This window comes from Anser cygnoides, chromosome 1 (assembly GCF_040182565.1).
Source record: "Anser cygnoides isolate HZ-2024a breed goose chromosome 1, Taihu_goose_T2T_genome, whole genome shotgun sequence".
Classification (NCBI taxonomy): Eukaryota; Metazoa; Chordata; class Aves; order Anseriformes; family Anatidae; genus Anser; species Anser cygnoides.
In genome coordinates this window covers 185681178-185706539 of record NC_089873.1, presented here as the reverse complement: position 1 = coordinate 185706539, position 25362 = coordinate 185681178, and the positions used below count along the sequence as shown (strand labels likewise).

Sequence of the window (25362 nt, the reverse complement as noted above, 5' to 3'; positions counted from 1 at the left end):
TAAGAGTTTAGGCCACAGAACTTACTGAAAACATAAAGGAGGGGCAATTTCAAATGTTCTTTGAATGTATTCCATTTGGTGAGTAATTTTTAAACCCTTGTAGCAAAATGTAACATGTAGTCCTCTGCTAATTACAGCTTGAAGATATTTGGCTGTACTCCCTCCAGATTAGGTTTTTGGCTCTTTTCTAACTCAGGAAGAGATTTAATGCCACTTGCTGGTTCTGCTGTAATACGTAAAGCCCCAATTGAACAATGCATTCCCTTGTCATGTTGTCTTTGTTTTCTGTTTCTATTAAGTGAATGTTGATGTTTTTCAGAAACCAGAGAAAACCACATGCTAATATGCACTCTGGTATTTCCAGGAGAGGCAGCTCTCTTGGTGTAGCTTACTACCTGCTCTGACATCCACGCAGGGGATGCTGCATGGCTGAAGCACTGCAGGTATTCTCAACTAATCTCCATCTCTCCTCAGGAGCCAGAGCTGTCTTACCTCTGCTGCCCCAGGCAGCATCCTTGGGACAAAATGTGCTCTTTGCCATCAGGAGGGAACATAAAAATGACATTCATTATGAATTATATTCACTGTACAGTATATGTATTTCATCTGAATATAATATCTCTTCTTAATTACAGGTGACCTTAAAGACCACAGAGTAGTTACCTAACCAAAACAGCACTATGCTAGAGCACAGTTACTATCAAAGCTTGAAAGGAAATTAAGAAAAAAATAAAATTAAGAAAAAAATAATTGATTGATTGGAACCAGTGGAACGAGGGAAATTGTTTTTTTTTGGGGGGGGAGGGATGCAAAGAGTTGTTATGATGTTTTGTGTTGTTTCTGTAACAACAGGTGCAAAACTAAATGGTCATACTAATGCTTACACTGTTCTATGAAAATACATTTTGGAAAAAGGAAAAAAAAACATTTTGTAATTTGTTTTTACGTAATATTTTCCTAATAATAAGGCATGGCCTGTCAATATGGATAAAAACAATACCAAAAAATACAGGAACAAAGTCAGCTGAAATAATGAATGACCAACCTATGCAACAAGAGACTCTGTGTAAGTCTCATGCAAAACTCAAACACCAAGAAAAAATGCGTACAGGCCTGGATTACATGGAGAAGTATGGCATGTACATAAGGTCACACAGCAAAGGAAAAGATTGAATAGAAAGATTTTGTGTAAAGTAACTGAAGTTTTTCCCACCCTGCTTTCCATCGAAGATGTCATTATCCGTGCTTTAAACCAAGAACTCGCTGGTTATGAAAGGCAAACCCAGCAAAATAAGTGGCAGTTTTTGTTTCCTTTTTTTGTCTGGTCTTTAATAGAAAGTGAAACTAAACATGGCTCTACTTTTCCCCACAATCTTTAAGACCTAATTTGACAGTGTTGACTCTCTACCATTAGCAGCTTTGCCTGAAAATAACGCTGCTAGAAGAATGGAAGTTTTAATTTTATACAACATTTTGGTGTTTACATACCAAAGTTACTTCAAAAGTGTAAACTGCCTTAAAACAGTCTATTCTGTATTCTGGATCATCAAAGATAAAGATGATAAAATATAATTCACCATTTTTGCTGCTTATTTGCCCTTATACAGATTGTGAGCTTTACCAATTTGTTTGCTACTGAAAATTTATTACAAATGAATGACCTAGTGAAAATGAAGTCCTGGCTTATCGATGTCTTGTAAGCAACATACCTAAAATTTTGTATTGAGGTTGTGTGGTGGTTTTACTCAGGTGGGCAGTTGAGCTCCACCAGAACCGCTCTCTCACTCCCCCCCCCCCCCCCCCCCCCCCCCTCAAAGAGGAAGGGAGAGAAAATACAACACAAAGAGCTCAAGGTTTGAGATGAGAATGATTTAATTAAAGGGAAAGGGAATGAGGGGAAAAAGAAACAAAAGAAACAATAAGGCCACATGGAAGCACAGAGAGAAAGAAAATAAAGTTATTATCTACTTCCCATCAACGAGCGATGTTTGGCCATGTCCTGGGATGCAGGGCCTCAAAAACGCATAGCAGTTGTTCAGGAGGACAGCCCACTCCCCCACGAGAGCCCCCCTTTTTATTGCTGAGTGGGACATCAGGTGTTATGGAATATCCCTTTGGTTGGTTTAGGTCAGCTGCCCTGGCGATGTCCCCTCCCCATCACTTGCCCACCCCTAGCCTGCTGGCTCTTGGGGGCTTGGAGGGAGTCCTGATGCGGTGCCAGCACTATGCAGCAATAGACACAACACTGGAATGATACCAGTGCTGTTCCAGCTACGAGTGCAGGGCACAGCACTGTGTGGGCTGCTGCAGGGAAAGGTGACTCCATCCTAGACAGACCCAACACAACCTCCACCCCTTATTCCATAACATTTGTGTCACACTCAGGTCCCACATAGTTTAGTATATAGATATTCTCATCACCATTGTTCTCTGTCCATTAAAGTATTTATACGTCTGTACTTCTTTTCATTCCATAGATCTTTCCCAAAAATGTTCATAAAAACTGTTGATGGTTTCAGCTTCATCTGTCAAAGTGATCACTCAGGGCAGGCGAAGTTGATTTTCTTGACACCAGCATCAGCTTAGCTCACATCACTGTTGCACTTGCCCGGTTCCTTGCGAAGTTGACCTGTTGTTGGTTCTGCAGTGTCCTCCTACAACACATAACTTGGATTACAGATTAATTTTCTCCCAAGGTTAAATCTCCTTGAGGCACACACCTGATATCCCCATCCTTCTGCATTAACCACCAGGTATACCCTGGTCCTTGGGCGAAGACAATCCCACAAGTGGGTTTGCCTTTTCCCATGGCAGGAGCAACCCACACCGCCTTCCCCATCCACTTCCCTACATGCACTACAGGGACTTTAGCTTTTCCCACAGTGTGTAGGGGTTTTGTTTCAGCAGTACCAGGACGGCTGTCAGACCCTCTGTTGTTAACTAGCCAAGTGGCCTCTGGTAGATTTATGTCCCAATGTTTCCACGTCCCAGCACCCAATGCTCGTAACATAATTTTTATCCATTGTACCTCTTAACCTTCCCAGAGGCTTGTGGGTGATAAGGGATGTGATACACCCACTCAATGCCATGTCTCTTGGCCCAGGAGGTGACCAAATTGTTTCGGAAATGACTCCCATTGTCAGACTCAATTCTCTCTGGTGTACCATGACGACACAGCACTTGTCTTTCCAGGCCCAAGATAGTGTTTTGGGCCGTGGCATGGTTTACTGGATATGTTTCCAGCCACCCAGTAGTTGCTTCTACCATGGTAAGTATGTAACGTTTGCCTTGGCGGGTTTATGGGAGTGGTCCGATGTAGTCAATCTGCCAGGCCTCACCATATCGAAACCCAAGCCATCTCCCCCTTATTCCAGGGAGACTTTACCCTCATGGCTCGTTTGATTGCAGCACAGGTCTCACACTCATGGGTAACCTGTGTAATGGCCTCAATGGTCAGGTCCACCCCTCAATCACAAGCCCATCTGTATGTGGCATCCCTCCCTAGATGTCCTGATGTTTCATGGGCCCATCGAGCTACAGACAGCTCACCCTTACGTCCCCAGTCCAGGTCCACCTGAGCTACTTCAATTTTCGAAGCTCGATCCACTTCTTCGTTGTTCTGGTGTTCTTTGGTGGCACGATTCTTAGGCATGTGGGCATCTACATGACGTACCTTTATAGCCAGGTTTTCTACCTGGGCAGCACTATCTTGCCACAGGGTAGCAGCCCAGATAGGTTTATGTCTGCGCTGCCAGTTCTGTTTCCATTGCCGCAGCCACCCCCACAGAACATTTGCCACCATCCACGAGACAGTGTAGAGATACAGTATTGGCCATTTTTCTCTTTCAGCAATTTCTAGGGCCAGTTGTATAGCTTTCACTTCTGCATACTGACTCGACTCACCTTCCCCTTCCATGGCCTCCACAACTTCTGTGGGACTCCACACAGCAGCTTTCCATTTCCGATGGCCCCCTACCACATGGCAGGATCCATCAGTGAACAACACATACTGCTTTCTGTCTTCTGGCAACTCATTGTATGGTGGTGCTTCTTCAAAACGAGTTACCTCTTCTGTCAGTACTCTGAAATCCCTGCCCTCCGGCCAGTCCATAATCTCTTCCAGGATTCCTGGGCAGTTGGGTTTCCCCATTTGAGCCCGCTGTGTAATTAACGCTACCCACTTACTCCACATAGCGTCGGTTGCATGATGCGTAGTGGGGATTTTCCCTTTGAACATCCAATGTAACACAGGTAGCCGTGGGGCCAAGAGGAGTTGTGCTTCTGTACCAACGACTTCTGAAGTGGCTCGAATCCCCTCATATGCTGTTAATATTTCCTTTTCACTTGGGGTGTAATTGGCTTCTGATCCTCGATAGCCCTGGCTCCAGAACCCCAGAGGTCGACCTCGAGTTTCTCCTGGGGTCTTCTGACAGAGGCTCCAGGTGAGCCCATGCTCCCCAGCTGCAGTGTAAAGTATGTTTTGCACAACTGGTCCAGTATGGACAGGCCCAAGGGCTACTGCACGAGCTATTTCTTGTTTGAGTTGGTCAAAGGCCTGTTGTTGCTCGGGGCCCCACTCGAAAGAGTTCCTCTTTTGAGTCACTTGATATAGAGGACTCACAAGCTGACTATAGCCTGGCACATGCATTCTCCAAAATCCCACAAGGCCTAGGAAAGCTTGTGTTTCTTTTTTGCTAGTTGGCGGAGACATAACCGTTATTTTGTTGATCACATCCGTCAGAATGTGGTGACGTCCATCCTGCCATTTTACCCCCAAGAACTGGATTTCCTGTGCGGGTCCCTTGACCTTATTCTGTTTAATAGCAAAGCCAGCTTTCAGGAGAATTTGAATTATTTTCTTCCCTTTCTCAAAAACTTCTTCTCCTGTGTTACCCCATACGATGATATCATCGATGTACTGCAGGTGTTCAGGAGCATCCCCCTGTTCCAGTTCCAGTTCCTGACCCAATACAGGTTGTGATAGTCATTATCAATACTCAGGCTGTACAGATGGTCAGCTAAATCTCATGGCACTGCTTGCAATGTCCAGTCAAAAAATTTAATCATAAAAAACTGCTTCCAGCCAAACTGAATTTGGTCCTAAAAAGAGAGATTTAATCTCAATGATTAAATAGGGTTGACATGGGCCAAATATTCACTTACCATTACCAAGTATATTTACAAAGTCTCCATTCATTTAAAAGCAGTGACTGAATTTTGGAAAATGTAATATCAAAACAATATCTTTCAAAGAAAAGGGTTTCAGGTCTGGTTGTATAATCTCTGTTTATGCATTAACCTATTTCAGAGAAATTCTTTCCAGACTTATTACGACTGGAGACTGGATCTTTTTTTTTTTTTCTTTTCTTTCTTTCTTTACTTCTATGTACTTTATTCAGAATATTTTTGTATGAGTTTCTAAAATGTTAATATGTTTCAGTGTGAGTCAACTGTGAGATAATAACATCTATGTATTTTCTAGCTTTCACAGGGCCAGGCATTCAGCAAATAGCTAGCCAGTGAATCAAATTCAGGTAATCAGATCCCTGTCTGTCCACAACAATAAGTTTTGTCTACTGTTTTTTTTTTCTTTTTTGCTTGTTTGTTGTGGATTGTTAACATTTGTGTATTTAAATTAACATGCACTTTTGTGAATATGTAAAGGAAAATTTAGCTGTTCGAATAGACACAAAACCTTATGGTTCTGGAATTAGAAATATGAATACTTCCAGGACATCTTGTATATCAACATTTTTGTAATACTTCCACAGTACCATATGTTTTCAGTGGTTTTGTCCAGTTTAATTTCTCAGTTTGCGAGTGGTAAAACTTCTGCTTCCTCTCCAGAGAAATAAAGCAAAGCCTGTTCCAAGGAGAGCTGACCATTACCTTTTTCTTTTCCTTCAGGATTTAAATTTACCAACCCATTGCTTGTTCTGCTTATATTTCTCCTCACCCTTTTGAAGCAAATAGGTTTAAAAGCTCCCACAAAAGGGAAAAGTATTTCCTTTTCTCCATATATTACAGGTATGACAGTCCAGTGAAGGACTTCTCAAAGTCAGAATTAAAAGCACAGGAGCAAGACGATGGAGCTCCTTTCTTCACGGATAATTCTGCTTTCCCTTCTCTACAGCTCCTCTAAGTTTCTCCTTGCTCCATTTTACTAGCATATATGTCCATCATACCTTTCATTATTGTGACCCAAAATATCATCTTCATCTCTTGTCTTCTCCCTGAGCACTCAGACAACTGAAAGAGATGAATAGGGCAGATTAAGAGTACTACTGTGCTTTTTTAGAGAAACTGCTCAAAGATCCAAGGTTAAAAAAATTGAACTTGCAACTGAAAGAGTGGGAGGAAGATGAATACAGAGCCAATTAAAGCCTGCACAAAAAAGATAAGAACATCAAAAAGCATCTGTCTCCTCAAACTCTAGCATTTGATGCAATGATGTTCATTTTCAAAGCAGTACACAAACATTAATTATTCCTCACAATACATCAGTGAGATAAACAAGAATCAGTTAATGCTAGCCAATGAGGTAGGAGGGAAAAGATTTTTATTTTTTTTACAAGTATATTAGGACAAAAGGTCATACTGAGGGGAAAATAAAACTTCATGAACAAATAAAGAGAGCAGTGAAACTAGCGATGATTATAACAGCACCAAGATGCTGAATTTTAGTCACTAGAAATTGAGTATTTAACCTGAGCTAGCCAGCCTGGAGTACCTTAAAAGTCCTTGGAGAAAAATGGCGACTTCCGAGTGTGGTTCACCCCACATGGATTTTTATCTTTGAGCATCTCTGGCAGTGTTTCTAACTCTTTTTGGCTGTGAATAAAACCTGGAAATTCAACTCCTGCAAAGGAGATATTGATGGCCACCTTAGATACCTATGAGGTATCTAACCCGCCAGTATAACCTGACAAATACAGCCAGCATGGTCAATGGCGCTGAGAGAGGATTCTGCTCAGCCTAAAGAAAATACCCATGGTGAAATTCATCTGTCTGAGCACAGTGCATCACCTTGGAACATCCCACCTGGCCTCCTACTGATGATCCAGAAGGACGTGAGCTTCATTTATGTCCTTCATCATATCTAGTCTGTGTACGACTCGGTGCAAAGTGGCCATTCCAGTGAGGTAGCTCAGATGAGGTCAGGTGGGTCTTGATATGAACCCCATTTCTGACTTTTGCATGATTAAATAAGGAGACACAAGTCCATCCCCTTGTATTCATCCTTGCCTTTCTTCTCCTACACTGAAAGCTCTCTGTAAAGGACTTTGTTCTATTATGTGTTTGCTCAGTGTATATAGAACAACATGGCTCTTACCAATGCCTAGGGCTGTCAGTACAGCAGTACAAGTACAATCATGAAAAAGAATTTTCTTTAGAGAATAATAATAAATCATTTTTTTTCTGAATAAGTATGAAATGACAGATGCATTGGGGGAAAGGAGGAAAGAAAGGTGAACGTGGCAAGATTGTACTTATGCAGAGCATAATGGAGTGTAAATGGTAACCTGTATAGTTTCAAGAATACTTTTAGCTCAAACATTACTTTTGCCTTTAAAGGGGAAATAAAAATCCATTTCCTAATAACTAGAAAATACTATTACAAAAATGAAACAACAAACAAACCTACTGAAATCCTGAAAACTGCACAAATTTTTATATTAATCCATACGAATTATTGTCATTGTGATTGCTAATTATTCATATTGCTATAAACTGACTCTGCTGAAGGAGAACACCTTATATCAAACACCGTATTGCAGTCACATGGTCACTACACTGTATCTCTGGAATTTTCTTTATATGCAGGGAAAATTCAGACTCAGTCTGACATTTTTTCCCCAATTTATTTGAGCTCACTTAGGCTTGGAATACCTTTGTGTGGTAAAACTCATTGTTTAATTCTTTTGGATTAAGCTAGTTAAAATGTGGCATAATAATAGTCTAGTGTATGGCTGTCCAACAGCAATATTTTTCATGCCTGTAGATTCTGTACAGGATTGCTGGATATAATTGCAGTGAAGCCCAAATGTTCAATAAAAAATCTAGTTAATTCATCATATTCATGCCTTACAGAAAAGAGCAAGCCAATGCCCAGATAGACTCTGAATACATAATAAACCAAAATGAACATTTAAACTTAGAGTTTCCACTTTGCATTTTCTTATTTTTTTTTCTGTTTCGTTACTTATTTATTGAAAACCTCTCATGAACTCTCATCGCTGACGTATCTGAATCATCAACTTATAGGTTGAGTCATTCCATTAATTTGGGCTTGATAACATTCAGCCAAATTTACAGACAGTAAAACATATTTGTAGGCAAATTACCAGGAAAGAAATAAGCAAAAAAACTATCAGACAAAGCCTAGTCCTAATAACTATAATTAGGCACCCTGTGGTTATCTACATTTTGTGCATTTTGATTCCAGTACAGTCTTTATTAGTGAGTGAAAGAACTGGTGTTATAACATTAGGAGATTGATCACTTACTAACTTACTTCTTTTCTTCCAAAAGATTCTTGTTAAAACCTACCTTATTCAGGAGAGTTTTACTGTTATGTGTTGAGACGAAGCGTGACACTGAAAGTGCAGTGGAGGGTGGGAAAACTTGCCTCTCAAGGAGACATTGCTCTGCAGTTCTGCTGATCTCCAAGTTCAGAGCTCAGCAGGCTTTAATCAAAGGTGACTTTGAACCTTTGCATGAGCTGGAACCTGTTAAGATATTGCCTCTCCACTTTCTCTTCCTGTGCAGCCCATCATATCCTGGTCAAACTCTGGCTGGATGTGATTTTAAGTATGTATGCTGGAGGTTGCTGAGCTGCATCCTAACAGCATCACTCTGTGTGAAAAGGCATGCCTACATGCAACAACATAACTCAATAAAGAAATACCTGAGAAAGCCCCAAACACTCAGGCAAGTCTATGTGGCCCAGTGCAGTTACTCACAGTCCAAGTCTCAGAAGCTGTGAAGCCATATCAGCCTGATGCTGAGCTTTCATCTGGCACTAGAGCTATTCCGTGCAATAAACTGCTTCTGGCACCAGCTCTAGTTGAAAACATTTTATTATTATTTTTTTCATTTATTTTTCTCCTGGGTTCATTATTTGTCTAGATTAGTGGTGGTTTTTTTTTGTTTTTTTTTTTTTTTTTTGGCTTACTTATTGCTTGGCCAATTTAGGCAAGAAGGCAAACCCTGAATGTATAGGATATATATAACAGAAGAAGGTACAGTTGAGATGTCATTAGTGATTACAAGAACCTGGACTCAGCTCAGGCTGCCATGGCAGTCTGTTGCAATTAGGGCATCTAGCTCATACTTCTGAGACAGGCTTCTCACAGGTGTCCTAGGTGTCTTCCCACACAGCTGAATCACAGGGTAGACGCAAAAATTGACATCCTTGTGAGATTGCTATATAGATATGTGACATACGACAATGAAAATAAAGGCTGCATCTTCACATACTTGAAGAGATGGTAAAGGGAATGCAAAGATCATTAACTGGTGAAACCTATTTGCAAGACAGATAATTTTCAGCATATTTTTTCTAGTCTTCAGTCCTACACAGCTGCAGTGGAGATACCTTCAGAAACATGCCCTCCAATCAATACAATAACTGGAGGGATTTTATACATGCATTTTGCAAAACGATGAAGAAGTTTTTATGGGGTCAAAGTAACAGATGTACTTTATGCAGTCAGTTCAGGATATCCAGTGTTTGGAGAAAAAAAAAAAAAAAGAGTGAAAATATAGGATATTATCTTCTTTTTATATGTGAACATTCCCATTTAGTAAACTGGTCAACACCATTATCCTGAGTATTTATGTAATTGACACTTATCAGTGGGCAAGGGCAATGCTTATTTAAATGTCTGTCTTGAAAGAGTCTCTTTCTCTGGTCCAGCTGGGATGCAGTTGACTTTTCCCACAGTAGTCCGTATGCTGTGCTCTACACTTGTAGCAAATGAGACCTTCATAGACATTCTTCTGAAGCCAATTTACACACCTTGCCATTGAAATCATTCTTGTAATGTAGAAATCTTCATTCTTCGGAAAGGGATTTGAGATAATTTAGTCATGACTCAGAACCGGTAACTTTTCAATCATTCATCTTTTACTACTGAAATACATGCATTTTTTTCCTACATAATAGCATAGATTAGGAACGGCAGGGTTTTGAGGTGGTTATTTTTCTCCTTATGTTTTGCTCTTGTGTAACATCATGTTTGTGTATGCATGTTTATGCAACTATGTATTCATGTTTTTGTAGATATGCTGCAGCTACTGTCTTATGTGAACTTTTATTATATTCTTAATAATGTCTTTTTGAAGAATGGTGCAACCAAAAATAATTGGTTTTGACTATAATTTATGCCTCTATTTCATAAACATGTATCTAATCCTTGTCATTAATGAAATTAATTATTACGATATTTACTACCATCCATTAAACTCTTAAACTTTCTCAGGCCTGAAATTTCTTTCAAGCAACATTTGCCAAATCCACTTTAGTCACCTTTTTATTCCTCTAAAAATGTCTTGTATTAAATCCACTCAAATCCACTCTTCTCCTATTACCTTTTTAATTGCCCACAAAACACTGTATCAAATGCTTCATTAGAGATCAATTAACACATGTCCTCTGATCAATAGACTCTTAGTCAGAACTACAAAACAAAAAGCAGAAAACAAGCAACCAAACTATCCACTCTATCATTTTTAGACACTGGGAAGGAAAAGTAGTAAGAGGATGCCATTTCCTCTAAAATGAGTTTTTCATCACCTACACATTTTCCCACATACCTATCTCCTGCATGGTTTAATTGTGATACTGACTGGAATAAAGCATTTTGTTTGAGTCCCATGAAGTGGCAGTGATGTCAGAAGCAATTACAGTTAAGATTTTAGTTGCTTCTATTCCTGACCCCACATCTAGAGTAAGTTGGCCTGCATATTTGTAAGCAGCCACAACTTCACATCATTTTCATCAAATAAATTTTGCCATTGGAGACAGGCAACATTGCCAAATTGAACTTCAGTAGTGAACACAGTACGAACTGTCTATGAACATGCATAAATTGTCTCCTTTCCTTACCCTCATCTACAAAGAAGAGTCAAGGTCTCCTCTTGGTGAATATTTTCTGGTATGTATGGTGTTTGAGATACCAGTTTATGAATGTTGGACCTGTGATGAAATAAGGATTATATATATATATATTGGGAATATGTAATATATATGTAGCATGGCTAATAGTAGGATGCTAATGATAACACAACTAACTGTAACAAAACATGAACTAGAAATTACATGAAACTCAGCAAGTTCAGTGTGAGCAGATTCATTGGAGCATAAGACTGAAGAGGCCTCTCTCCTGTACAGCCTGCCTTTGAATGACTTTGTATTCCTCACATGCAATAAGACAATTCCTAGAATGATATGTTTATTTGTGGGTTTTAAGATATAGAAAATTGAAACACTTCCTAGGCAATTCTGAGATTATAGATAAACCTCATCTGTCCTCCCATGCTCATCAGGGAAAACAGGGAAATTTATAACAAATAATTATTATCACAATCCATTTTAATTTCACTCACTATGCTTCAATTCAAGACTATTTACATGATGAAAGTGGCATGCTGAAACTGACACAGAAGAAACTAGAACTCTTTCCTTATAAGTCATTTCATAACTTTAAGTGAATGGTCTAGACTAGGTCTTAAATTTTATTGCACTGCATTGCCTTTAGAAAGGTAAAACATGGTAGAAAAAAATAGCTATTATAAAATAAATATTTGTATTTACAGAGAAAAATGTACCACTATGCTAAAACTGTGTTCCTGATCATGGATTTTGGAAAATTTTTAGTCTATGTGCTAATAAATCTACAAATAAAAACAATTATCATAGAATTTACAAAGTTTTTCATATCTATAATTAGATTTTTATGTAGTTTCCTTAATAACTTTACTTCGAGAACTTAAATTATTAAGTACACTTCTTCATCACTTCTGAAGGATTAAGGCTGTAAAAGTAAACAAAAATTCATCTCATAACTGCAGATTGTTTCTGCATTCATATGCTTGCCAAATGCCCTCCCCAAGCGAAATAATTATTTTGATCCCCACATTTTAGACAATCAAATTCAAAATCACTTCTGACTTTGAAGCTTCTGTACAGATTCCCTAGGTTCTCTTCTCCCAGTTACAGTTCAGGTAATTTTTTCTAATTTACAGTTTGAAAATTAATGTGCTGGCTTTATTGAAGTACTCTGTCAAAATAACTTTTTCCAAGCTACTTCAAAACTAATTATAAATGTAATACCATTTCATTTTGCTGCACCTTAAAACATTACATTTCCCTAATACAAATTTGACTCCAGGATCCATAAAGTAGCTGACTATTGTCTCAAATTAGTCTTATTATCTTGTTTTCCCGATAAAGAAGTCACGCTGCAGAGAAGTATCCAACGCATACATAAGCAACCAAGAGCAATTCCATTACTGCGCATAAAAAGAGTAAAAGATAAAGCTGGTCTTTCTCATCAATGCACAGAAAACTAGATTAGAGAAAATGAGACATATGTCAATTAGCTTAGGAATGCGTTTCCTTCCCACCATTTGGCATCCACAGTCTAATTACTCAAATATATTCTCAGAGAAAATCCAGGAAATGTAAAGAGTAACTGACATATTATTTTACGTGCTAATTAGTCTTTTTGTACATCATTAAAATGGTTCTGAAGCCAATCTGCTTGAACAACTGTACGCCTCAATAACAAGAAAGAAAATAGACATAATTATTACAAAGTTTTCTTCTTCACATCTCAAAAGGCAGCAGGTGTTTTGGGCCATCATCTGGTAGCAGATTCCTCAGACATGTCTAGCCATGGCTGTCTTCAGTGTTGGCACATTCTGGACAGACCAATCTTTTTCTTGTCCTCTTCTGGCACCCAGACATAGCCTCATCTCAAATTTTTAAACAACCTCTGTTTTTTAGAGTATAAGTCAAATCCACTTATAAAGTAAATTACCTAAATTCCTCTAAGCTGACACCTCTGGCACCTGGTCTTGTCACTAATATAGAGTCCAGTAGATTAAATCAAGGGTAGATTTTATTATAAGCAAAAAGAAGTAAGTATCCTTGGTGCCCTATGGCCACGGAGAGCCTGTGCAGCTCTGTATGCCCTCTGCACAGGGCTGTGGCTGTGTTCAGAGGTGACCGAAGAGCCATGCCATCCCACCTGAGGGAATAACACATCCCTGCTTAGCTTAGTGCATGAAGTTGCCCAGAGGCTCTCCAAGAGGTGGCCTGGCACTGTATGACCTGTATTCCTGTCCATCTCTGGTCCCCATCCAAGTGCCCATGTGAAGTGGCCATGGTAAAGCCTGAGACAACCCAGAACCACCAATGCCATCGGGGACACCAGCCATGAAGAGAAGTTATGGGAAAGCACCACAGACCAAGCACACCCAGTCTCTCCCCCCATTCCCATATAGGTCTCTTCTTTCCCAGTTCAGAAAAGCAAAGGCTCCCTGTATCCCTTCCTTTGCCCTGCTGCTTTCTCATGGCAGCTGCCTCACAGCTTTTGGCTCAGATGACATTAAGGAAGAGAAATTCCCCAGCAGAAGCCCTGGTTTGGTAGCAAGCTAGAGGCAGGACCTAAAAATACACCAACCCAAGGTACCCTGGAGATCTCTCTGCCTGCCTTGTATATGCCCACATGTCAGTCTCTCATACATACATATGTAATCACAAACACGTGACCTCTTATGGACTACTCATCTTTCTCCACAAATCATGTACTTCTAAGCTGTGTTTCTAAGAAGGTTTTATATATTGTCTACACAGACAATAAAGACTTGCAGCAGATGATCCTCTCTAAACCCAAGAAGTAGGACTGAGATAACACTTCTAAACTTATTAATAGAAGATGTCAGGTTTGGCACTCCACAGCCCATTCTGTCCTGTTGTTCCAGTCTTTGGTGAGTACCATACTGACATACTAGAGTTACAGGTCATGAGGTCCCCAGATCTAAATTCACCACTATTGTCTGTTGTACATTTTTTATAGAATGACATTTTGTACTTGAAGTGTCTTTTACTGGGCTTTAGTGCTTAGATAGTTTACTTTGAAGTTAATGGACAAGGAAAGAATGGACTGGAAGGAAAACATATTCCACTGAGTAAAGCAAGTACATTAAAGCTGTGTGCATGAGCATTTCAAGAATCTTACTCAAATTCTTCATTCATTTATCTCACTTTCATAGAATAGAATAGTTGAGTTGGAAAGGACCTTCAAAGATGCTGTAGTTCAACAGCCTGACCACTTCAGAGCTACCCAGAAGTTAAAGCGTATTAATGAAAGCATTATCCAAATGCAAATGCATCTTGAACACTGACAGGCCTGGGGCATCAGCCACCTCACTGAGAAACCTGTTCCAGTGTTTGACCACCCTCAGAGTAAAGATATTTTCCTAATGTTCAGTCCGAACCTCCCCTGGCACTGCTTTGTGCCTTTCCTGCACGTCCTGTCATCTGTTACAAGGGAGAAGAGATCGACACCTCCCTCTCTGCTTCCTATCTCATATGTGTTTTTTGTCTGTTTGTTTTAAAACTTCATAGGGAGACATATTTTGTGCTGAATGAGGAACATGGCTTTTGCTGCATGAGAGGAAATTAATTTTGAAATACCTTTAATTATTACTGTGGTCAGAATATGAGGTTGCTAACTCAGCAGAGGCAAAAACAGTAGTGCAAAACATTTGTCTGTTCTGGCGGTAATGTGATTTATAAACACTTAGGTGCCAGACCTGGCTTGGAGATGGTCCTAAACTGCATGAATTTCTCAGTAAAAGATGCCACATAGTAGTGAACCTACCCTCACTTCACACAATGGCAGTATTTTGCCTGGGTGAAAACAAAAACTTTTGCTTACAGCTATCTAACCTGCAGAGAGTGGTTACATGGATGTTGTCAACCAGGAGATGACATGCTAAACACTTAAGTTCACCATCAGTAACACCAAAGGTAAGGAGTATAACTGAAATCCAAATGATCACCTCCCTTGACCTACTAGCAAATCTCTTCCTAATGTAACTCAGGAGGCTGTTGCCCTTATTTGCCGTGAGGACACACTTCAGCCTCTTGTTCAGTGGGTCCACCAGAATCCCCAAGTCTTTCTCTGCCAAGATTTTTTTTTCCAGGTGGGCATCCTTACTTGGTGGAATAAAACTAAAAATAATAAAACATAGTTTTATTGTTTAAGTTACCTTTTGAGCATAGAAAATTCATCACTAGTGATGCTTGTCCCTGTGACTTATGTAATAGCCAAGAGAGGGAATGTGTGGTAACATGAAAAGATACAGGAGCACATGTCACATGAGATAGGTATTATGGCAAGTATGGAAGGCTTTAAGAGCTCTCGTTTGTCCTATTTTTCCCCATCTCTCTCAATAAATGTGTCTTCTGACAGGGAACATTTTCCTCTAAAACAGGAGAAAACGAGGCCAAGCTGTGCACAAACTGAGTCTCAGAAGACCCATTATAACCTTCGCTAGAAGTGACCTTACACAATGCAAGTTGAAAATGTTCCTTCAGCTGAACACTGTGGCACAGTGAGGCCAAGGGACATTTGTAGAAGACGGCACAAATGAGCATGAACGGAGCCCATGGAAGGGAGTCCTGCTTTCTGTACACTTTATGCTTACATTAAACAGCTGAGGGCCCCTCATGTCCCAGGATGTCTGATGTCCTTCACTCCAATAGCAGAAATCTCTCATTCTCCTCCTGACTGCTTCAGCTGATGCAAAAGCAGGAGCAGTATTCGTATTACTCCTTGACTTTTACCAATGGTTATTGCATTGGAGAGCATCTATCCAGCAGTGCTTGCAGAGTAAAGGCAGCCATCAGGTGCCTAGCTTTTGCGCTAGTGGGGATTAAGGCAGAGAGGATTAAGGAGATTAAGGCGCAGGAATGCTTATCTGGTGTGGTCCAAGTGGATTTAGGGTTGCAGAAAGGATACAGGCACTCTGTTGGAAATAAAATGATGCCAGCTGAAAGCAGCGCTCGGTACCAATGTACTATTGTATGAAATAGCATGCCTGTACAGCTACAGTCATCCTCTCTAGGCAGCAATCCCAAAACAGCAGCTCAGGCAGTGCAAAATGGCTCTTGCCTACAGTGTAGCACATGAATCGTCTCTAAAATGGCTTGTTCAGACACACATGACAACCTCTGACCTGCGGTCTTTGACATCCACTTGACACCCCTCTGGCCATATGACATATTTTATTTGTGTGGATGTTTTTGTTTCGAAGTATCTGAAATTTTTTGAACATCATGTCACAACCAACTAGCAGTGTGGTTTCACAGTTTGATTCTGAGGGTATGTGTGGCATTACCTGGGCATGGGCATGAGATATCTGAGGAAAAAGCCTGTACAGTACTAGAGGACTGAGGAGGATAAAGGAAACCAAACTGTGATCATGATGACTATTGGGAGGAATCTTTGGAGTGATCAGTCCATGAACAAGTCATATTGCTTTGGAGAGAAGCTGGTTTATACTCGAGTATAAACTCATTCCAAAAGAGAACGCATGTGATGAGATGTTTATTCATTGTGGACTACTTGTGGAGCAAGACACAGGACCGAACTGGGGACATAAATTTGACATCTGCATTTCAGTTTACATTTACAAAAGAGAATGTAAAATGCTCCTGTATCACCCAGTGGAGAAAAGTTCATTAACCAGATGGTTACTGTAGTGACAAAGTACCTGGTCAGTATCTACATGAAGAATTTTGGGATAGCTACATGAAGAATTTGGGGGGAAATGTAGAATATTTTAGAAAGTGTGTGCACTATTTCTTTTTCTCCAGGCAATTGCTTTGCTGTATTCCAAATGTTTCTTCACCGTTCATGATTAACTATTTGAGAAAATTGGAGAAGGCTCAGAAATAAAATACATGTAAATGCAGTCTTAACGACGGAAGGAAAAACACTCACGACAGTGAATGGCAAGTTCATTCAGAGCTAGAATTCTTCTCAAGATGGTTCTGTCTGTCCTGACAGACAAAACAACATACTGTTATTTTGAATCAGCTTTCATAGCACAAATGGATGTGTTTCTATGGACCTCACTAACTAATCATAATTTGTTATTTTACTTTAAAAAGTAAAGTTCTTATCGAGTCTGTACTTCATGAAGTGAACCTCTGATAATGACAAAGTCCATCTTCATCCAAAAATAATCACACACCATAAAGCCTGAGTCTGCCCAGATGGCACCCCTATGCTTCTTGAGTCAGGGGAGTCACCACCCAGTGCTGTTTATGTATTTTAAACAATGAGAAGTTATTGTCAGATGGTCCAGATGAGGCCACAGTACTTAGCTGGCATTGAACAAGATTTAGACTGGAGGAGTAACGCATGAAAAAATTTAAGAAAAACATTTTTTCAAGGTGGGACCCTGGTTCCTGCACCAGAGAGGCTGCTCACCACTCTCAGTCATGGCAGAGAACATGTACAGCACATTCCTGCAAGCAGTTGCACAACTGTTTGCAGGAATATGCTGTACATGTTCTCTTTTTCAATGGAGGGTTTCTAAACCTGATTCACATTGTTGATTTGACAAAACATAGATGGGAAAACACTCTTAACCTCACATTCAAGGAGAAGGAAATGTTATAACTGCCTCTGAATGTGTGATGATATATCTACCCCAAAGAGAAGGGACATGGCCCGCATCTGGGAGATAATATTTGATGATCCCAGAATCTTATGAGCTCTGTTGTGTCTCTGAATCTTGTCATGAAGTGAATGAACAGTTCATTCTTTGCTGTTTTATAAATCAAGTTTCATAAATTTGTAGGATTTATATTTTGATTTTACCTCCAAACTTGAGAAGTTAAAGACAGACAAGAAAACTTGATACAAAAAGGAAGATGCTTCATCTCTACTGTAGCACAATGGAAATCCATAAGCCCAGGACATTCCAAACTGCTTTTTATCTGAATGTTTTGTGTACGAAATTGAATAAACTGACAACAGATCAGTTCTGATTTTACAAGCCTCTGGTCCATTTAAAATGAGCTTTCTTTTTAATGTAACATTATTTTTAATCTGCACTAGGAATAATTTACTCTAAAAGCAGTGCTGGATCATTTCTCTACTTACTTATTTACTGTCTGAATTAACCGTCATCTTTAATCAATTACTGTGAGCATTTCTTCCTATTAGTTTTCCCCAGAAAAGTACCCGACAATTTAATAGCCCTTAGGCAGTCTTTTGATTTCTGACAAAGCAAAACTGAACTAAATTCACCCATCTGATCCTGTTAATGTCAAAACAGGGACAGCTTTTTCTATCAGTTATCTGGTTTTAATTTCTGAAGATGTTTGCAAATTTGGAAGCCTCGGCTTTACAAACATCAGAACTTTTTTTTGTCTTCTAAGTTTTGCCCTTGAAAATAAATTGTTGCCATTATAACAGTCCCTGTTAAAAATAAATTTCTTAATTTTTTGTATTGAAGAAACTCTATTAAGTTTTTTTTGTTTGTTTTGTTTGTTTGTTTTTTCAAATTGCTGTATCTTGGGGACAGGTTATTTTTTTAAGGTGTTGAAAATAAACTGGGAAACAAGAATGGATTTTAAATTAACTTTCTGCTATTACATTATTGAATCATTGCATTTACAAAAGACACACTCTGGAATTGTAATAGCAATTTATGATATTAATTGCCAGCAATGGATACATATATTACTAAATAGAGAGAGATTCTTGAAAATATACTTTGATAAAACTCATTGTTGACCAAACAAAGACACCGGAGGGAAAACTATAAGTTGCAGGAAAATATTCATGCACTCAAGTATCTATGCAGTTCTAGCACAATTTTAATACTCTGTAAAATGTATGTTTAAAAAACACAGAAATGACATAAAATAGTTTTTCAGAGATCACTATACAGTCAATGAATACAGTTAATGAATAACTAAACAGTCAATGAATAACTCTTCAAAGTTAGCTAACTTTTCAAAGTTTTGCTTTTTTTCCTCTGACAGTATTTATTTGTCTAATATATGGTTATGTACTTACCATTTCATATTAGTTCTCCAACAAAGTGAGAATGAGAAGAAATGAAAATCGATCCACTGAAACCACTACCATTTGCACTGACTTCCATAAGGCCAGGTGCTATTTATTTTGAAAGCTAGAGTATCTAATAATCACGGGTTAACCTTCCAGCCATGGAAAGGTTGTTTCTGCCTTGACAGAACAGATGCAAGTTCATTTCATAACTTTGAGCCTGTTAGCAGCAGACCAATACAGATTTTTTACAGCAGTTGTGATTTGGATTTTCTAGGAGGCAGAATGGCATGCATTGTTTTTGTTTAACTAGCATCTGTTGATACTTTCACATAGGAACAATCTGATTCTGAAACAGGAAACAGGATGGGTGTGGGGGAAAGATTCATCCTCACCAGTGAAGACAAATTCTTTTCTTATTTATTTATTTTTTTATCATTATTTTTTTTAATTTAAACAGCATTTCCAAGCTGTCTGGTAGACATAGGAGTTATAGGAAGCTTCAGAAATAGCCAAAATATCCCCAAACAGCCACAAAGAAACAAAGAAGCAAACAACAACAACAAAGACATGAATTTAGCTTCTACTAAGGCTTACTACTCATCACCTGTCTGTATCTACATACTAAATCCTGGATGGTTACTTCACTCTGGACTTGATTGTAATGTGGTTGAATAAACAGCACGGGGAGAAACAGGTAAAGTGCCGTAAGTGTTCCCTGTCACACGGATTAAAGCATGAAAGTAAATGGGGCAGTTCCATTGGGAAAGGCAGGCACTTACCTTCTGTCCCACTATCCTTCCCCCTCTTTCCTTGGTGAATCTGATAGGGCAGGATGATTTGTTGTGTACAAACACAGAACAAAAGGTCTGCTCTGAAGACTCCGCACTGTTTTTGTTTGTGTTTTTTCTTTTTTTTTTCTTTTTTTTTTTTTAATAGATAATTCAATATGCCCTCAATTGGTTAAAACGAAATTGTTGATCTTTCTTTATTTTCTTCCATTTGCCATCTCATTTAAGAGGAATTTACTTAACTTTGCTTCTGTTTTTCAATTTTTAATCCTTGACCATTTTTCTGAATTGTTTAATATGTGGAATAAGTCCTTCATTGCCTCATCAGTTTTTATAACACATTACCTTTTTGCAAACATTAAAAAATGTCAGTAAACTGCTTTATTTTTCATCTGGGAAATCAAATGGAAAATTTATTCCTGACATTTTTCTTTTTAAAGACAGCTAACAGGATGAATGCATACTGGAGCAGAAAGTCTCTCTTTGATTACCTAGTCTGACTTGTGGCAAAGGACAAAACAGAACATTTCACTCAGCCATTCTTGCACTGAAATCTATGGCACCAACCTTCACTGCACAGTTCAAGGGTTACCTTGCTGCTTACAAAGCCCTACAACAAATATGAGAAGTATCTGCTGGCCACTGGCATGATATAATAACGATGCTGCCCATAGTATATTGTTTGCACACATGAGCAAGCAAGGACCTCTTAATCTAGACTATATACAGAAGTAATTTGAGGGTTTACATAAATCACATACTGTAGCTTTTTTACTCAGCCAATGGGGGAAAGAACTATAATACCATGAACTGTTTCATCCTGAGCAAATTCCAGTAAATTAATGAATTAAGGCGTAGTTTAAATAAGATACGTCTCAGTCAGGCTGGTTCCTAGGCTACCGTAGGCTTTCCTTTGGGTTCTCATACCTTCTATCTCCCCATGCTCTGCTGCCTGTCGTATTCTTAGTACCACATCTTAGAAGGAGGAATGGTCTTGGAGGTGTTTCTCAACTAGCTAGACATGGGTGACCTCTTTATTCCTCATTTAATATTTTGTCTGGTGAAGAGAAAAGGTCATTTGAACTCCATGAGATGAAACTGTCCCAGCCCCTACTATTCCAGCTTATAGCTATGTCTTTCTAAAACATTTTCTTTTAAGATTTTCTAGTATGTTTCCAGACACTGCATATCAAAGACTTTATGTAAGACTATATAAAGATTGACAGACTGTGTAGAGCTTCTCAGCCACAATCAAATCAATGTTTAACCAAATTCCCAATAAACTAAATAGACTATGAAAAGTGTTTAGGCTTCACATTCTACTAACTATTAGGAGCACTCCAAGATAAATAATTTTTTCAAGTTTTCTATGAAATATATCATGATTTTCCCCCTTGAATTCTACCTTGAAATCCAATAAAAACATAAAAAAAAATTATTAATAAAAAAAATCTTGCAAGCCCTTCGGAAAAAAAAATCATATTCACCATTAAACATGTATATAATACATTTTTTTCAAATGCTTTTTTAAAGTTTATATTTATTTATTAAAGAATTAGTTTTATATAACGGGAGATCTTCAAAAGAGATTTTGGCAGCTTCATCTGAAAGAATGACAAGATTTCACACATACTTTTCTCTTTAGCATTTGCAGTTTTAGATTTGCACTGCAATGAAGTGCTTACCTTTCTACATTCAAAGGAGACATTTCTGGAACCAGGAAATATTTCCTGTTCAAGTATTTCCTGTTAAACTAGGCCCTGAAGACTGTTTAACCCTTTCTAAGACATTGACCTTTTGCGGCAATATTCTTGGCAAGAATACTTGATTAGGGACAAAAAGGTCTTTCTTTAATTTACATGCTTGCACAAATCTCAGAGGTGCTTCTCAAACCCAGCTTTTTTCAGAGACAGCTGTACAACGTGTAGAGGAATTCCTGAAGGTTCACTGCACATATGTTGTGTCAGTTGAATAAAGAGAAAAGGTAGTATAAAAGTTGAATAGTTATAAAATTCTATAGGTCAAAACTTCAGAGAAACAGCTGCAAAGAAACAAGTGAAGGTTATACTGCAGCACTTATTGTGAAAAATGTCAGAAGACTGTTGTTTCTCCTATCTGAGTAGATGAACTGTTCATTCTGGTGAGTAATGATGGTCAATATTTAAAAGCTATGCTATATTTGTCACATTAAAAAAAATGGATGAAAAATGCAATGTAGAAACTCATTTATGTATCTCTCTTTTTCTTTACAACTGTTAACTCTGTTAACTGCCCCCCCCCCCCCCCCCCCAAAAAAAAAAAAAAAGTATTTGGACATCTATAGGGAAGAAGAGTTTCAGTAATTCAGACCCAGCAAATAGTTTTTTTTTTTTTTTAATGATAAGGCAATCAAAATCAACAGCAAGTTATTGACAAATGTAGAATAAGACGACTCTTGACAAGGATCTAGCTACAGAATTTCATTTCCTGATAAAGAAATTAGGATCCAACACAGAGAATTTAAGCATATGTCAAATTACAGACAGATATATTGATTGTGCATTACAGTTTTGCTGGATCTGGTCCCTAAATCAGTTTGCTAAAAATATACAATTTAAACAAAGAAGAAAGACCTACAGAAAGCAGGAATCCCGTAAAATAGGTAGTTGCTAGATTCTGAATTATAATTTATTATTGTAGTAATTTTTTAAAACTTGCTGATGCACTCAAGGAAAAGCAGTACCAGCAGCTCCGAAAACTGTGGAACCAGGTCCAATACTGACTAAAATATAAGGTGAAGTAATTGTAACAAAATGCTCTCTATTCAATTTACACTAAAGGAGACTGTTCTTGCAAAGATTACTTTAGACAAGCACCTCTTCCTTTAGTTTACTTTGCTAAGGATAATATCCTAATTGCATTGCATTTACTTAAGGAATAGGAAAAAAAATCAAAGCAAATATTTTTGTAGGAGAGCATGTTTGTAGCTCTGTTAAGTATTGTGTAGTGTCAGGCTAGCAGCTGTTCTGAGGTGGAGACATGGTCTCAACTTTGTCTGGTGAACCAAGAGACACAGGAGCAGACAAAAGTAGAAAACAGCTGGGATCATCCATGTGTGGTGTAGTGGTAAGCGCCTTCAGCACTCATGTTCTCCTGTTCACTTTCTCTGTTATTAGTTTGACATTTAAGGCACTGCTATTGCTGATGTGATGTTGAAAACTCTCAAGCAGACAGGAGAACTTGGGTTTCTAGTACGCTCACTGATTTCTCAAATAAATGAACTTTTGTAGACAAGGAAGGCATTGCTTCATCTACACATGCATTTTAAAAATTAAGCCCTGTTGTTGCCCACTCGTGAGCCTAATCAAAACAAATAATAGAAATAGAAATAGAAATGGAAATGGAAATGGAAATGGAAATGGAAATGGAAATGGAAATGGAAATGGAAATGGAAATAGAAATAGAAATAAAAAATAAAAATAAAATAAAAAATAAAATAAAAATAAAAATAAAAATAAAAATAAAAATAAAAATAAAAATAAAAATAAAAATAAAAATAAAAATAAAAATAAAAATAAAAATAAAAATAAAAATAAAAATAAAAATAAAAATAAAAATAAAAATAAAAATAAAAATAAAAATAAAAATAAAAATAAAAATAAAATAAAAAAAAAAGCTTCAGATGCCTACCTCAAGGAATGAACATGAGTTCTGAGTCCTAAGCAGGAACAGGTGCCTCCTAGTACTAGAAGATGCCAAAGTCCTAACAAACAGTAAGACTGAAGTCACAAATGTTTCTTTTCTTTTGTTTACTCAGAAAATTAAGTTAATATGATCCTATTTTGGTTCAGCTTAGAAAATCCACAAAATCATAGGATTTTTCTGGAGTGGGAATGTGTTCCAGAAAATCTGATCCTAAGTGATACAATATTGGACCAAGGTATGAAGCAGAAAATAAACATATAATAAAGAATAAGCCCAAAGTTGATAAAAATGTACAATATCTAGTACATTATAACACAGTGTTTAATATTCCGTAATACTATAACAGCTCCCTCCCCGACCCCCACACACCCCGCCAAAAAAAAAAAAAAAAGAAACTGCTGAAAATAAAAGTAGCTTTAGCTATACGACTGTAGGAACAATGTAATTTCCCAGCTCTTTACACTTAAAAGTCTGGAGAGATACTTGTAGTTTAGTTTGCATCAGGCTACCAAAACATGGATAAATTTGGATATTTATTGATTTTTTCTTGTTTTTCATCCATCTGATTAGAACACAGAAAACCAACCATACGAGCCAGGACTTTTGTAGGGAGTATTTGTGAGGAGGAAACAAGTACTAAAGCACTAAATTGTGTGCCTTATCTCATTTCCTAATGAATCATTAAAAAGCAAATAAGCAGTAAAGCACCAAATTGCATTTGTTATATCATTTCCTAATTTTTATTTTTAAGTTTCATTTTTATTCACTTGGTGCAAATATTTCCTGACATCACACAAAAACCAGTTGAAATTACTTGTTAAAGTTCTTACAGAATCCTTATTGACAAACACCAAATAATAGGTTTAAAATTGCTAGTAACACTAATCTCATGGAAGATAAGATAAACCCTTCACTTATCATTCAAATTATCTTAAAGTATCCTCTTCTGATATCTTTATCCCTTTATGAATCCACTTGGAACATAATTGTGAATATTTGTATAAATCTCTTACCTTTTGAACATCGGGAACCAGTCTTGAACTTTATGATGAGTAGCTACTCAAGTAGGACTTATGACATCAAGTGAGTTCATGGCAATGATGTGGTATCAGAACCTTGACAGAAATTCAGCTGTCTATGATGAAAGTCATCATCAAAAGTGCTTAGGAGTCACTTTTCTACATTGGGTGCACAACAAAGAATTTTCAAGTAAATTTTATTTCCCCTTCCCTTCCCTTCCCTTCCCTTCCCTTCCCTTCCCTTCCCTTCCCTTCCCTTCCCTTCCCTTCCCTTCCCTTCCCTTCCCTTCCCTTCCCTTCCCTTCCCTTCCCTTCCCTTCCCTTCCCTTCCCTTCCCTTCCCTTCCCTTCCCTTCCCTTCCCTTCCCTTCCCTTCCCTTCCCTTCCCTTCCCTTCCCTTCCCTTCCCTTCCCTTCCCTTCCCTTCCCTTCCCTTCCCTTCCCTTCCCTTCCCTTCCCTTCCCTTCTGTTTTTCCTTCTTTCTTCTTGCTGCCTTTCTTTTCTTGCTTTCTTGCATTCTTTCAATCCAAAACAAAGTTCTCTAATTTTATCTGTGAAAATATTTCAATGAAAATAAACTATTTGCACGGTTTTGCTTTACTTTGTTATTTAGTTCTCTTGTTAAAATGTGAATAGTATTTCTTACTAATGCCTGTGAGGAGTTTCCCTTTCCTAAAATGCAGTTTTCCTGTGTTCCATAGAAATGTATCAGATAACGTTAGTACTTCACTTACATCTTTAAAATAAAGCTCAGTTTAACAGCAAAC

The 25362-nt window shown here is 38.1% G+C and overlaps 1 protein-coding gene across 3 annotated transcripts; it reads right to left on the bottom strand.

Moving 5' to 3' along the window:
• Nucleotides 1-1839: 1839 nt before the first annotated feature.
• Nucleotides 1840-19641, bottom strand: LOC106043232 (uncharacterized). Of its 3 annotated transcripts, XM_048051375.2 has the most exons (3): nucleotides 19113-19641; nucleotides 6186-6249; nucleotides 1840-5100 (listed from the first exon to the last, which is right to left on the bottom strand). In XM_048051375.2, exon 3 carries the CDS (start codon nucleotides 4709-4711, stop codon nucleotides 3467-3469), a length of 1245 nt encoding a protein of 414 aa, XP_047907332.2. In that variant the 5' UTR covers nucleotides 4712-5100; nucleotides 6186-6249; nucleotides 19113-19641; the 3' UTR covers nucleotides 1840-3466. The 3 variants fall into 3 exon arrangements, with proteins under 3 accessions (XP_047907332.2, XP_066845767.1, XP_066845768.1); XM_066989666.1 differs by having other exon boundaries at nucleotides 1840-6249; XM_066989667.1 differs by lacking the exon at nucleotides 19113-19641 and having other exon boundaries at nucleotides 6186-7630.
• Between the last annotated feature and the right edge of the window lie 5721 nt (nucleotides 19642-25362).